Source organism: Dermacentor albipictus, chromosome 6 (genome assembly GCF_038994185.2).
Source record: "Dermacentor albipictus isolate Rhodes 1998 colony chromosome 6, USDA_Dalb.pri_finalv2, whole genome shotgun sequence".
Classification (NCBI taxonomy): Eukaryota; Metazoa; Arthropoda; class Arachnida; order Ixodida; family Ixodidae; genus Dermacentor; species Dermacentor albipictus.
Genome location: NC_091826.1, coordinates 6,881,580 through 6,896,996, shown reverse-complemented (window position 1 = coordinate 6,896,996; position 15,417 = coordinate 6,881,580). Strand labels below are relative to the sequence as shown.

The window sequence follows — 15,417 nt, the reverse complement described above, 5'->3', positions numbered from 1 at the left end:
ACTAAAGAGGTATACAATCATACTTGAGAACAGCATGCTACGCATACATATAGTGTTTAGAGCTTCTGAGGCGTCTTCCTCAAACATTCGCGAAAGACAATGCCTTGTGAATGGTGCTGGCGTGTACATTGATGTAGTGTTAAGACTCGGCAGAAACATACGTGCTTACGTGATGTGCGCGTGGGTGCAGTGAAGTGCGGTGAAGTGTAGTGATGTGTGAATGAAGAAACGACGAAGTGAAGTTACATGTGGTTTAGTGCAGTGAAGTGCGGTGAAATGCAGTGATGGGTCAACGAAGCGGCGAAGTGAAGTTTTATGCGGTGTAGGGAAGTGAAGTGCAGTGTCCGTTGTTAGATATGGAGCTGTTTCCTGCGATTACTTCGAGTTCCCCAAACTACTTCGAAACGCAGCACGGCTAATTGAGGAATGCAGAAGCAGGAAAGCACATTCCAGAGGAGCGCCCGAGCAAACAAGTTCACGTGCAAACAAGTTTGCGGCCCCCAGGTCGTGCGCCGCCGGGATTAGAAGGGGGCCTCGGACAATGGAGCTCAATCGTCCCCCTTCGGCTTTGAAGAAGGCATTTGCCACTACTGCGGAGCCGTACCACCGGGAGCAGGTGGGCACTCGTGCAATGGAGCATGAGCGCCCCCCCTCCTTCTCCTCCTCGAAAGAAGTGGATTGCAATTCTGCGAGGCAAGAGCGCACCGGGCTCAAGTGATCAAGAGAGGAGGACCAGGCGCCGACTCTCTTCGCCGGGTATGACACCATCGCACGGGCGCCTACCATTGGCTGAAAGTGGCGTCATCTGAGCGGACTCTCCTATTGGTCAAACATGACGTGACTTAGTGCTCGAAGGGTTTATAAGAAGCCTTCCAGAGAGACCAGGACATTCCCTGATTCCCTGATTCACCTCTCTCGAACTTCTTGCCGCGGGCCGCAGCGTCCGAGTTGCTGCCGGCCCGTAATGACTGTACGACGGTTCATTGACTCTCACCTCTCTGTATATAATGTAAAATAAATCCTCCCAAGTTTGGTTTTCATCCCGGAGTCCGTCCTCCAACCCCTACACCGTGTAAACCCAAGAGGTGACGAGCAGTGGGGGAAGTTTTCGCGGAGCGAAAACTCAGAAAACGAGGGGGCCATTGTCAGGAGTGACAAGCGGAAACGAAGAAAAAGGACGAGGAAGAAGGAGTGGAGCGAGCGCGTGGAGCCGCCATCTTGGAGAAGGGGCGCGCGCAGAGAAGGACGTGGTGACCGGGCGCAGCGTTCCAAGAGAAGACGGCCGGAGATCGCCTGTCTGGGTCCTGCCCCAGATCTTAGGCGACACATCGACGTCCCGCCCGAGTACCAGGCTCGGCGAGCAGATGTCCGACGTCCCTGGAACCACCGCTGGCCCGGACCTACCTGCTAGGACACGTCAGCGTTGCTACCGCTGAACGTAGACACGCGGAGGCTGGCTACAGCCAGTCACCATCCCGTCCGGAGAACCAAGCCGGGCCGGCGCGCACCGGGAGCGCCAGCCGGCACGAGCCCCGCTCTGCCGGAGCGCGACAGCCCCTCAGCGACCGTGCCGTCGTCACGTCGGCTGGGGCATCGGTGACGCCAGACACTAACAACGACTGACGACGACCAGATCGCATCGACAGACCACAGACCGGGGGACGCCGATACTCGCGTCGAACAGTACCGGTACTGTAAGCGCTCCTACTACAGCGAATAGACAATCGCCGCACAGACGTTTGTAAACGCGGTAGTGTGAGCGGAAAGCTTAGTAAGGGAGGACGCATGCCGTGTGCAATGTGTTGAATCTTACCGTGTGTTCCTGTTGCTAAAATAGCCTATTGAATGAATGTTACGTGTGTGCTGCATCTTGCGTTCGTGTGTTCCTTCCGCTCGCTCAAGCAAGCGTACCAGGCATTAAAGGGCCCCTGAAACGGTTCGGACAAATTTTGTAGGCGCGTAGGGTACAGCTTAAGTAGAACATTCGCACCACAATTTAAGTGAAGCGTTACGTATTAATGGAGCTTCAAGCGATTAGAAGTTACCCTCCTCCCTAGCTATGCTTTTCCTCCTCAACTCGCTCGCTGAGCGAGCGGCGCTAAGCTCCGCCTTCACTGGTTCAGCGTCACGATGCGATGTCACATCGCTCACTTCCGGTTGTTTAGGAGCACGCCCCCTCCCGCGCGAGACTTCTCCGCTACCCGCTTGGCCGTCGACCGAGAGCTATCGAAGCAGCGTGCGTTGCGAGCATTCTGTCGTAGCGCCGAACGTGTCCGGTACCCCGCTAAAAACAGGCAAGCTGGTCATTTCGGCATATGACTGGAGGCATAAACTCGAGCTGATGAAGGAACTTTAGCGTAGACGTACGTGAGCAGCCTGATCGGTCTGCACGGTCCAGACACTTGCTGGCGCAGCGCTTAACCAGTCAAACAAAGCGCTAATATTGCTCTAACCAAGTGTAAAACATTTTAAACATTTTTAAATCAACGTGTTGATGATTACACTCCTGCGAAAAATACACACCAGCAGCAAAGAATACACTTCGTTGCTGCTACTGTGTATGGTTGAGCTCTGTGCCACCAGGTGGCTGCACCGTGCAGACCGTTCACATTTGCCCTTCTGCTCATCTCGTGGCTCATCCCGGCACAGTCAAGCGGCCAGACCCCGTCCCCTTGCGCTTGCGTTTGCCCTAATACTGGACTCGCGGTTTGCAGGTCGCTAGGTTTGCAGTCCACAAGGCAACAAAGTCGAATCATAGTGCTCGCGAAAAGACTGAGACCGACTCCGACCGCGGAGCTCTCGTCAAAATGGAGTACGTTGTAACACAAGCAGACGACACTTGCCGTGTGCCGGAAGTGCTGAAGTGTACTAAAAAAACTATTTTTGTGTATTCTCTTTAAGTTATTTTCTTTTTACAAAAACAAAGTAACTAACATTCCAACTATTACGAGCATCGTTTGTTCACCATAAAGTTGGAAAAATTATCGACCACGCGCCCTGGTCAGCCAATCAGATAGCTCGCCCATGTGACGTAATATGGGTTATTTGCATCATATGGGTAGGGGCGGCTTAAAATTCCGCCGAGCAGTGCGCTGCGATCGGCAGCGATGGGTATTTTTAAAACCTTATAATAAATTACACGCTTTACGCAGAGCACTTAGATGCATCAATTAATGATCAGAAGAACCTACTCTAACGACTCAGTACGTTTGTAGAAAATAACCAAAATCGTTTCAGGGTCCCTTTAACGAATGCGTGACAGACACCCTCAAGCGTACCCTCACATCCGAACGCGTGCTTTGTCAATTCGACAGCACCGCACCCACTCTTCTACATACTGACGCCCGCGGCCCCGGTATCAGCGCTGTTCTTCTGCAACGTCAGCAAAATTGCGAAGAATGTGTGGTTGCATACGCAGGTCGCACGCTAACAGCTGCAGAGAAAAATTATACAGCCACCTAGCAAGAGTGTCTTGCCGCTGCTTGGTCCGTCCAAAATTTCAGCCTTATCTGCATGGCGGCCACTTTACAGTCGTTACTGATCACCACGCCTTGTGCTGGTTGGCGACGCTAAAGAATTTAATGGGACAGCTCGGCCGTTGGACACTTCATTTACAAGAACCCGACTTCGACGTCACCTACAAGTCTGAAAAAAAAAAACACCAGGATGCCGATGCTCTCTCGTTGTCCCCTACCACTGTGTTCAAACGCTGCTTGCTTCCCACCTTCCATGCGCAAACCACAGGACGCGTCTTCTGCACTTCCTTCACTCGCTGCTCTCGACTGGCTCCCATCCAGCCACTCTCATATGTTTGCATCTTGCCAACGTAGTGACTCCTACTACCACTCCATTATGGAACGTATTCCCAGATCATCTTGCACACCTAACACTCGGCTCTGTCGATAGTCGGAGAACTTCAAGACCAAAAATTCGAAGTTACACCCCTACGTGTTTCATCCTGAAGAACACCGTTGGGTTCCTGGCATTCCCCATCACTTTGGGCCCAGATATTGGAGACCTTTAATGACGATCCCACTGCCAGTCACTTTGGTTTCCATAAAACCTATGAGCAAATCCGCAGCCGCTTCTCTTGGCCTGGACTTCCAACCAGCGTAGCGAAATACGTGGCTTCCTGCTCGCTTTGCCAACACTGCAAATGATTGGCCTCACCTCCAGCTGGACTGCTTCAACCTGTCCCGTGTCCTGAAGGTCCATTCACAGTGGTTGGTATCAACCTCTATGGACTGCCACCCTCATCTGCTGGCGGTAAACAATGGATCGTCACAGCTGTAGACCACTTGACACGGTACGCTGAAACAGCCGCACTATCTTCGGGATCTGCAGCAGTGGTTGCAGCCTTTTTCTTGGAAGCCATCTTTTTAGGGCACAGAGCCCCACATGTCCTTTTGAGTGAACGCAGCAGGACCTTTCTGTCTCAACTTCTCAACGATGTTTTCCGTGCATCCAATACCATCCATAATATGACTTCCAGCTACCACCCTCAATCTAATGGCTTCACAAAGTGCTTTCATCGCACGCTGTCCAACTTGATATCAAGCCTGACCACACCAATTGGGATGTCATTCTACCATTCATCACTTTCGCATACAACACATCCGTCCAACGCACTATGGTGTAACACACACACACACACACACACACACACACACACACACACACACACATACATACATATATATATATATATATATATATATATATATATATATATAAGTTCAGCACGCAGGACCCGCACGATATATATATATAAGTTATATATATATATATATATATATATATATATATATATATACGCAGGTCGGCACGATATATATATATAAGTTCAGCACGCAGGACCCGACGTAGCATACGCAGGAAAGACACGACGAACTTTTTGGAAGACTTCTTTTACTTAACGTTTTCGGCTGGCGGACCAGCCTTCGTCAGAGTACAGTAACGCATGTACAACACATACACAGCTTTAAAGGCACCGTATGCGCAGTGTACGGTCTAGTCAGTGTAGATAGCGCACCCTCTGTTCGTGATACGGTGCCTTTAAAGCTGTGTATGTGTTGTACATGCGTTACTGTACTCTGACGAAGGCTGGTCCACCAGCCAAAAACGTTAAGTAAAAGAAGTCTTCCAAAAAGTTTGTCGTGTCTTTCCTGCGCATATATATATATATATATATATATATATATATATATATATATATATATATATATACACCTCCCTTCTGGACGGTTGCACGCTAGTAGAAGGGTAAGCGCTGCAGTTTCTGGAGGTTATTGTGGCGACGCCCAGGGAGCTCCAGAGAGCACAATACATATTCGACGCGGTGCAAAGGTCCAAACTTTGTCTCTGGCCCACCCCCCGTAGCGGTGTGCCAAACAGTAGTCATAGAGCAACAGGTGCTGCAGTGGGAAATTCGAAGGAAGAGGCAAAGAAAGCTTCGCTTTAAAAACGCCAAAAGTAGGCTGGCCTAAATAAGCGCCCGTCCCTTCCTGAACGTTTCCAACCGCGAGAACTCGCCACTTGATACAAACGATGAGCACCTGCCGAACGTAAATACGTAAACAAATTCTTGCTGTTTGTTGCTTGCTTGTTGAGGTACGACAGCATCCGTACCATAACGCAATCTGGCGGCATCGAAGGCGTGCCGTGCTAGGGAGCTAGCCTTGCCCTGCTCCTTTAATTCGGTTCGGAGTGCATCACCTGTAGAGCTGCATGCGACTACTGACAGTGTTTATCGACAGGGCGTAAAGGGGCAAGCCCACATTAGCGAAGTTTATGCGAGCTCGCCAAGTGTGCTTGCATACACACCATATCATAGCCGCACCCACCTACAGGACACGCTGATCTCAACTTTGGTTACAGGCGTGCAGGCAATCGCTGGAGTGAACGGCTGAGTCGGGTTCGCCATTTCGTCGTGCTCCCGGTGGTCCGCGGTGCCTGTACGAGCAGTCGACACACCACAAAGCGCATGGACAATGCACCACAGTCTAAACAACAACCGGGAGATAGAAGCAAGCCATAGAAAAAAGCTGAGCAAGCCGTAATGATCCGGTACAGAAACGATGATGTAAGCATAGTGGACCGAACGGCGCTCTCTCGCTGAGGCGTCGTGTGTGCAAAAATTGTACGAGGGCGTTGCGAGCGAGGCATGGGGCGAAGAACCTCTTCGCAGCATAACGTACGCGGTCGCTAAGATCGATTGCGCGCGTACGTTCTTATAATGGTGCTTTATTTAAACTGCAAATTTATATTGACACATTTTTGCTGCGTATACATATTTGAGGCATGGGTTATACAGCATGCCGTCTTCAATTTTGCTGTCGTTGTCAAGTGCGTCGTCTGCTAGCGAGCGCGTGTCGCAAAAAGTCTGCGCACTAATTTTTTTAAGGTTTATTGCTCGCCCGCGACCACGATGGAACACATGCGATAAAAGAACTATCTTCCACCGTGCCCGCGACTCATAACTGTCACAACTCAGTGACTTTGTGAGTGACCGCGTGTGGTGTGTGTTTCTTATGCTACGTCCTTTGTGTTTTTAGCGCTCTAAGTTATTGCTGTCGGTGCTTTTTTCTGGAGTCGTTTATGTGCACTGTCTCATAGTCTTAGTCTAGAAAACTATTTATTTATTCATTTATTCAAAATACTCACAGGCTCCAAATAGGAGTATTGTGTGAGGGGGGCATGTACAGAAAATGAAGGATACAAGAAAGCAGCTCATGCATCATTATACAATGGGTAACAGTTTCACAAAGAACTAATGAGAAGTATAAAGTTACAAATATAAGGCCAGAAAAATATTGCACAGTATATGCAATCTATGCAAACTGTCTTTGCGAATTACTTTTTGAATATCATATTTTATGTCCATTCAGGCGGGGCGAAAATGCCTACGAGCTAGTACCATAGGTGTTCTGTGCTAGTACTTCGGGGACATTGCTTGTTGGCAAAAAAGGCCATCTCGGGCACGGACATATTTCAGCTGCTTTCCGTCGTCTTGACAGATGTCACACATCGCTGTACGAGCTCCCTTCTTTTTTAAGGGTTCAGAGTTCATAGGCTGTGCGTAGCCTGCACAACGAGCATCAATGCCATATGGTTGCAATTACTTTGCCTACGCCAATGCAATTGGCTTACGCGATGCCACATAGAGCGGGCGCGAGAGAGAAAATCTGGGGGCTTTAGCTCCTTGTAAAAGCCATCCATCTGCGTATACGCACTACGGAGGAGGTTTCTTAGCGCGTGTTGTATGCGTTTGTCCCCTAGACGAGTTTGTTTACGCTCCGCCACTGGCTGCCAGTGCGGTGAGGCTGTGGGCACGGACGCCCGATTTGGTGGTCGCTTTGTCTGAAGGGGCAAGGTTCCGATTGGTGTTGTATAAGTCGCGGGTCGCTTTTTTCGTCGCGACGATAGATTGGATTTTTTACAAGTACTGCTCCATGAAGGGCACATGAAACCAGCCAACGGAGGCCTCAGGAGGGCACCTGAGGTTATAATAAAGCAGGCGGCGCAGGATCTCCGGGGCACCGGGGGGGATCAAAGCTGGAAGCAGGGCGGCCCATAGCTAGGTTGGGGCCGCGGAGGCCGAAGCGTGCTAGGGGGTGTGAGGAAAAAAAATTGGCTGTCCACGCTAAGAAACTCCTCCGCAGTGCCTGGGCAGAGTCATATATTCAAGCCCTTTTCCCGTACTCGCTGAACTCCAAGGCGCTATCAGTACCAAACTCATACAGGTACCTGGGAGCCGAAATAACTAACAATTAACTTAGGTGGACCATATGACGAAAATTTGTGCTAACACTTCCAGAACATTTGGTTTCATCCGAATGTCGCTGGCTATAGTTCCCCTAGCTCTATCCATCAGGCAACTAGAAATTACGGGAAATTACGAAACATACGTCAGCTCTAAAATCGTATGCCTCAGCCATATCCCCTTCAGTCACGAATTACGTTAGACTGTCGATAAATGTGTGAAATTTACATAATTTTATGCCAAGGTGCTGGACACTCCACAGAAAGCAAGTCAAGGTGGGATGAGAATAAATCTGCATTTTACGGACAGCCACCATAATTACATAGTGATTAATCATTCATTTACTGTACAGTCAGTCATGCTACGTTTCTTCATTAAAAATAATGAATCACCCGCTCGAATTGCAAGCACAGGTTAATTATTGGGTGGAAGCACTACAAGGAGGGAAAAAACTCTAGCAATTATTACCAAAACGCCCCACTTCAAATGTCCCGTCAAACACGCTAGTGCCTTCACCAAAGAGGTCGTCCGAAGCAACAAAATTCAATCAGAAGTGAAATGGGTGTACTTTAGGGAAGCAGAATGTTCAATTTACTCAAAGCTTAATGTTCGTTGTTCATTCCTCGCAACCACTGCACAGTACTGGCAAAAGTAAGTCGTGTCCACAAACGTGTCCACCGTGACTGAAGGGGATATGGAACCCTCACCAGGTTTACTTGATTCAGTCGCTCGAAGCCATTCAGAACCGGGCAGCCGGGCGCTTCATAACTTTCCAGTACTCACCTTGGCACAGCGTTACCGACATGAAATTGTCTCTCGGACTCGAACCCCTAGCACTCCGCCGCGAACTTGCAATGCTCTGTCTTTTTCATAAACTATACTTTAACTTTCCTGCACTGCGCAAGAACTTATGCGCTCCGTTACACTCGTCTCACCGTTTGTTAAACTCCCTTAGCATACAGCGTTTTCATGGTTCTTCCAATGCCTTCAACAAATTCTTAGCCATAGAAGCCATAGAAGAATGGAACAATCTTCCTGAAGCCGTGGTTTCAGAGTCAAATCCCTCCAAATTTAGGCACTTACTATCAGACCATTTGAAACCAAAATAGCCACTTTTCCTCACGTTGCCTCTCCCAGCAATCCGACTTGCTTGTGTCATCACCTATTTTTCCTTCTCTTTTTTGCCACTTTTGTTTAGTTTTTCACATTTACGTGTATAGTTTTCTTTTAATTTATGCTACTCAGTCTGAGATATTTTCGTTGTTCTGTTTATACCTGATGTTTTCTACACAGTTTATTATTTATTTTTCTGTTACCTTTGTTTGCTTTTTTTTGAGCTGATGTGTGGCACTTTCCCATCACTGTCTCCCCCCCTTATGTAATGTCCCTGAAGGGAAGGGAATACTAAATGATTATGATGAGCAAAAGTCCCCACATTTCCTCTCTCGCACCTGCTCTTACTCACGCATGCGCGCAAACGTCCGGCGTCTGCGCAAGTGCCACGCCCCGCTGTACCTACTAGCAACTGTAAATACGCAACCGGGGCAGCCCACTCCAGTGCTATTGCCCTCGATTATTTTTGGCTTCAACAAAACGTGCAAGTGGTTCCGGAGGCGATGCGAAAACTTCCGTGAATAGAGTTGGAATAATAAGAACCTGAATTCACCGAAATGGCCAGAACTTTGTAGCCTTAATGATGTACCACAAGGTGAGAAATATGCTGCAGGAGCAAATATTTTCTTACAGAAAAAGAAGCAAGGAAATAAAGAAAAAAAAAAGTGCCAGCACGAGGCCTTCAACTTTCCACTTCTCTGAACCCATCGCCAATAAAGACAACTTGAAGTTGCAGAAACAGGCTTCTCCACAAATTCGATATTATTGAGGTGAAGCCAGCTTTGACAAACAATTTTTATGAAAGCTACGTCCTTCTTTAAAAAGAAACCTACTACCCTTTTCCAGAAGTTTCCGGAGCCAAAAATCCAGCCCCATGCATACAGCACCATCATGTAATTGTAATAACCCATAACACGAATTTGTCTAGAGTTTTACAGACGTATGATGTCTGGCATGGGCACATATAGCTTGTGGTATTCTCACCATGCACATGTAACAATGTTGCAAATGAATTACCATAGTGTTCCTGGCTCCCGTATATTGCATAATGTCATGTACCTAAAAAAGCAGTGGGTGTTTCGCAGTGCTTCGTGGTTGGTGGGAACTCACCCTTTGCTCGAAGGAGATACAAATGGCAAGTCCATCATGCACTTCTGGGATGAGCCTCTCTCGAGTACTGAACTGCCAAAGACTATAATGGCGGCTGGCATATAGTGACAGTTTATTTTTCTCAAGAAACACCCTAGCCATGCTGCCAGTGGCTTGGTGTGCAGATATTGATTTTTCATTTTTCTGCAACAGCAAGTACAAGCTCAAAAGTGGACGTGCCATGTCTGTCTGTCCTATTGGTTATACACCACCACCATCGTCAAGTTGTCATCGTTATCATGCTCACCTTCAATCTTGCCTGAGGGTGAAGAAAAACAAAACTGCTTTTTGCTCGCCGTCATGGCTGGGATTTGAATTCATGCCTCTGCATGAATGTGCAGTTGGGAGCTGGACGCAATAACCACTGCACCATCGCACAGCTTTCCAGCTAGAGCTTGGCAATTTGTGCAGGTGATGTACACTACACAGATCAGAAGTGGTGGCCACATCTGTGTATATACTTAGGCCATGAGATGCAGTATTGCAGCAGACAAGGAGAATGTTATATGCATTACAAAGAATAAGTTATTCTTGAGATTATGGCAGTGTCCACTTTGAGTGCCTGCTGCTGTTGCAGTAAATATGAGTTCAGAGTCAGCGGAATTGCTGAAGTCTGCTGATTATTTATTCTTTCAGACAAACCAGGCGAGTATCAGTGCCAAATGCTTTATTTTATAGAGCAGACAACAATATGTTATCCTGATACAATAAACCAGTACTACACTAACAGTAAATGGCAAACAAACTTTTTTAATGCTGCTCAAACACGCAAGTTGCTGAATCGTCAACATAAACTGAAAAGCAAAGAAGTTTTATCTACTGGCACACATATTTACGTGTTCAGAATTGCCTGTACTTGTGTCATTAGTAAAACAAAAGCCCAGATGTGCAGCTACAACTTGTTTAGAAACCATCTGGACACTGCAGCTATTTCCAAGTGCACTCTGAATTAATTATGAGCAATAGGTATTTTAACTAATATTCCCAGTTCGCATGTCACTTTGTGCTGTTGGATGCTTAGTCTACAGTGCACATGCTTTTGTTTCAACATTATACACAAAACATGTTCTGGGAAAGATGGCACAAGATAGTGAATGAATTAAGGAGTCAAGGCAAAAGATACAGAAAGCACACCGTTTCATGCTAAGGTTGTTGGACAGAAATTTGACACTGCAATTGTTCAGCCATAAAGAGCACATGTATACGTTTAAAAATTGGCATGGATTCATTCAGAAAGCAATCGAAGCTTTTGCATCGTTCTTTCTCGCTCCAGTGTGTTGTGTGTAGTAACTGTTTTTTTTATTTTTGATAAAATAAAGAAAAGTAAAGGGCCATCCGACGTGAAACCTCCCATATGCCAAAAGTGACCATCATTGAATTTCTTGAAAAAAATTGGGATAGATGGCTATTCTGTGAATAAGGTTTCACCAAAGTATTTTCACCGAAAAAAATTTTTTGATCTCCTGGTTTCCCGCTCACATGGGGAAAAGACATTCACCCGCAAAAACCAAACCTCAATGAAACGGCCCATGACAGTGCAAGAGAACTTGCCTGTCGCGACGGTCCCACGGCCTCTGAGGGGCTGGACATTCAGTTTAATGACCCACTACTCCCTTACCAAGAAATCACCTCACACTATCGAAAAGGCAGAATCAAATACCCATTTCCGCACGTCAAACTCAAATGCGCGCAGACGGCCGCGTTTCGAATGCTACAGATCGACTCATATCCATCACGAGGCCTACTAAGTCACTACAACTGAGACACCCCGCCAAATTGTCCAGACTGCCCAGAACTTTATTGCTCACTCTCGCACATGCTATGGCAATGCATCGCATTACCAAAGGGCCCTCTCTCCACTGAGCCCGAATGGGAAGAAGCCCTGAAAAGCCTGGACCTCAAACTCCAGTTCAAGGCCATCCAGAAAGCCCAAGAACTGGCGGAGCGTCACCACGTTCCTGTACCGACTTGGGTGTTGCCTACGATTTCAGCCCGAGAGATCCCCGCGTAGGATCTCCACTGGCTTAACACTCCTCAGAACCTCAATAAAGTTCTTGACGGACTGATCACGTGAGCACTCTTTGAAATTTCCACAAAGAAGCAAAAGTTGGTTGGAGGTAAATATTTTTTATTCAGGTTTGAAACTAGGTGCAATAACAAATTTTATTTTAGAGCATTGTATTGGCATCCTTCTTTCACATGACATCATAATTGAATGCATTTTAGAATTTCCCACGTTTATTTGGCTCAGTAAAAAAGCAATAAAAGTTGGATTTTCAGACATTTTTTTTTGCATAAACTGCGTTATGTTTCGAACTACCATGATTTTTCTCCCTTTTTGGCTGTTACTATAGTGCCTGCTAAAAATTATTCGAAGTTATTAATAAATATATATTTTTGAGAAAATTACCTCCAAAGTTAGCAATAAATGAATTTCTTGTGATATTCAAGCCAAATTTAAGCATTAAGGCCCTCCAGGTAAAAATATGTCAGATAGCTCAATATATGCACTGACCTCTTAGCTTATGATTTAGAAATTTTTGTTCAAGTAAATTTTGTCTGAAGCAAGAAAACAATTTTTGAAGTTAACAACCAACATCACCAGAAGGCACTGTGTACATGCCACCACTCTTGTCATCTGCTCGTCATCGTCTGTGCGTTGTCGTCTGCTAGTATACAGGGTGATCATTTTTCAGTTTTCTGGAATTTTTAAAAATCACCTGTTGCAGATACCATAGTTCTATCCTTGAGCTGAATTGTTCAGGGAGGCAGACATTACTTGCATCAAAAATTGAAACACATATTGAACGAAGCAACAAGCATACACTAATTAACTTAATTAATTATTGAACAACACATACTGAAATTTACAAATTTTAGCCACAGAGATTGTCAGGCGTATCCACTTCGAATAAATTTCCAGAATGCCACCAGTTTCAAAATATACGCCATTAAACTCGTCATAAAAATTTACTGCTGGTCCATTTACTTTTTTCAACAAAATGCTCTTTTATGCATTCAAGCGCAAAAGTTACTATTTCGTCCCATACTTTGGGAAATAATATCTCGAAATCGGTGTCATTCTGGAAATTAATTGTAAATGAATACGTCTGACAATCTCACTGGCTAAATTTATAATTTCACTATGTGCTATACAGTAATTAATTAGGAAGATAATTAGTGAATGTTAGTTCAGTCGTTGAATATGTGTTTCAATTTTTGGTGCAAGTAATGTCCGCCTCTCTGAACAATCCAGCTCAAGGACTATAACTGTGGTATTTGCAACAGGCGATATTTAAAAATCCCATAAAACTATTAAATGATCACCCCGTATACTAGCAGCTGTCTGCTGGGCGGCAGACAATGAGGAGAAGAGCAGACGACGACGCACACGTGATGACAAGCAGATGACGAAAAGAGCTGTGGCATATACGCAGTGGGCCTACTGGTGATATTGGTTGTTGACTTCAAAAATTATTTTCTCGCTTCAGACAAAATTTACTCAAATAAAAATTTATAAATCATAAGCTAAGAGGTTAGTGCATATATTGAGATACGTGACATATTTTTATCTGAAGGGCTTTAATTTGGACTGAATATCACAAGAAATTAGTTTTTTGCCAACAGAGGTATTTTACTCAAAAAGTAATTAATTAATTAAATATGGTTTAATGGTGCAAAAGCGGCTAAGGCTATGCTCAAGGCTTAGCTTGGTTAAGCCAAGAATGCGTTGCATATTGCGCGAGTTGCGGCCCAGCTTTTCCTCCGGCTGTCGTGACTTCACGTCACGTGGTTGCGCTAAAGGTCAATGGTGGCTGCCCGGCCACGCCCAAGGGCTGAACTAAGTGATTGCAATATGCAACGCATAAAAATAGAAGCAACTTAATAACAAACATAGCAAACTTAAAAGAGAATAGACCCACATATGAGACGCACAGCAATGAGCAATGGCTCATACCCTCAATGGTGGCTGCCCGGCCGCGCCCAAGGGCTGAACTGAGTGATTGCAATATGCAACGCATAAAAATATTTTTTAATAGTTTCAAATTATTTTCAGCAACAGGCAAAAAGGGAGAAAAGTTATTGTAGCTGAAGAAATAACACAGTTAATGCAAAAAAAATTCTAAAGACGCAACTTTCACTGCTTTTTTTACTGAGCCAAATAAACACGGAAAATTCTAAAATACACTCACTTATGATGTCATATGAAAGAAGGATGCCAATAAAATGCTCTAAAATAAATTTTCTTATTGCACCTAGTTTCAAACCTGAATAAAAGAAATGTACCTCCAACCAACTCTTGATTCTTTGCGGAAATTTCAGAGCGCTCATGTGATCAAAAATTTTTTTCGACGAAAATACTTTGGTGAAACCTTATTCACACAACAGCCATATAGCCCAATTTTTTTCAAGAAATTCAATGATGGTCACTTTTGGCATCTGGGACATTTCACATGGGATGACCCTAAAGTGAGGAAAATTATTGCTAACTGCACAGCAACTGTCTAGCTGCCGACAGCAGTGGGGGTAGGATTGGGGGATAGGGAGAGACTAGTTAGGATGAAGAAAACACTCTAGATTTCCTTAAAGGAATTCAGTGTTTTGTGCTCAGAATTAGTTTGATTGCATAATTTTCAGTGCTTAAATAAATGCGACACTTTTGAGTGTGCGTGTCACCAAATTTATTTATTTATTTATCAATACTGCAATTCCCACTGGGGATTTTAGCAGGCTGAGAAACAATACATATGTAAAGAACACTATAGCATAGGCAATGAACACAATACAAATCAGGTCAACAGAGCTTGAACATAGCAGTGGCACAGCAAGATAAAAAAGTTTTACTCAATACATGAAATAAACGCCGAAAATGATGATTTTAAAACTTGGTCATTGGTTAGATTATTCTATTTAACCACTGTTCATGGAAAGAAGGAATACTTAGAACAATTATTACGCATTAATCTAATGACATTTGTTAAGTAAAACTAACCATTAACGGTTTATAAACAATTAATCGTGTTTGCAATGTGTTGAATACCATTGAAAGGTTGAAATTAGAGGCTAATTGAGATTAACTGTTGCAAGACAATAAATTTGAAACAAAAATCTAGATATCAGAATCCATAAGGTTGTTTAAAACAAGAGGAATAATATACCTGCCAATCCATGTACTGCTCATCAAGTTAGGTGAACAGCCGTACCAGTGGTGCATACAGACAATAGCGCCCAACTTTCCCCAACAGTTCTTAGTATACAGGAAGTGCGTTTGCAGCAAGACACAACACGGTCCACAGTGACAAAATGAGAACAGATCTTGATGATAAAGGATTGTGCATTTGATGTTTTCAAGACCAGAACAATTGAGTACAGAAACAGCCTGCTCACAACTG

General features: G+C 45.1%; 1 protein-coding gene across 3 annotated transcripts in view; it reads right to left on the bottom strand.

Moving 5' to 3' along the window:
* LOC135901409 (copine-8-like) overlaps window positions 1–6,164 on the bottom strand; it is a 53,364-nt gene extending 47,200 nt beyond the window's left edge. Inside the window, exon 1 of one of the 3 annotated variants that reach the window (XM_065431177.2) lies at window positions 5,824–6,164. Coding sequence is in view for 2 of the 3 variants with exons in the window: in XM_065431176.2 (XP_065287248.1) it covers window positions 5,844–5,923 (80 nt within the window). In the remaining variant the exon portion in view is untranslated. The remainder of the gene's footprint in view (window positions 1–5,823) is intronic. The other 2 variants (XM_065431176.2, XM_065431174.2) reach the window with 2 other exon arrangements.
* Window positions 6,165–15,417: the final 9,253 nt, after the last annotated feature.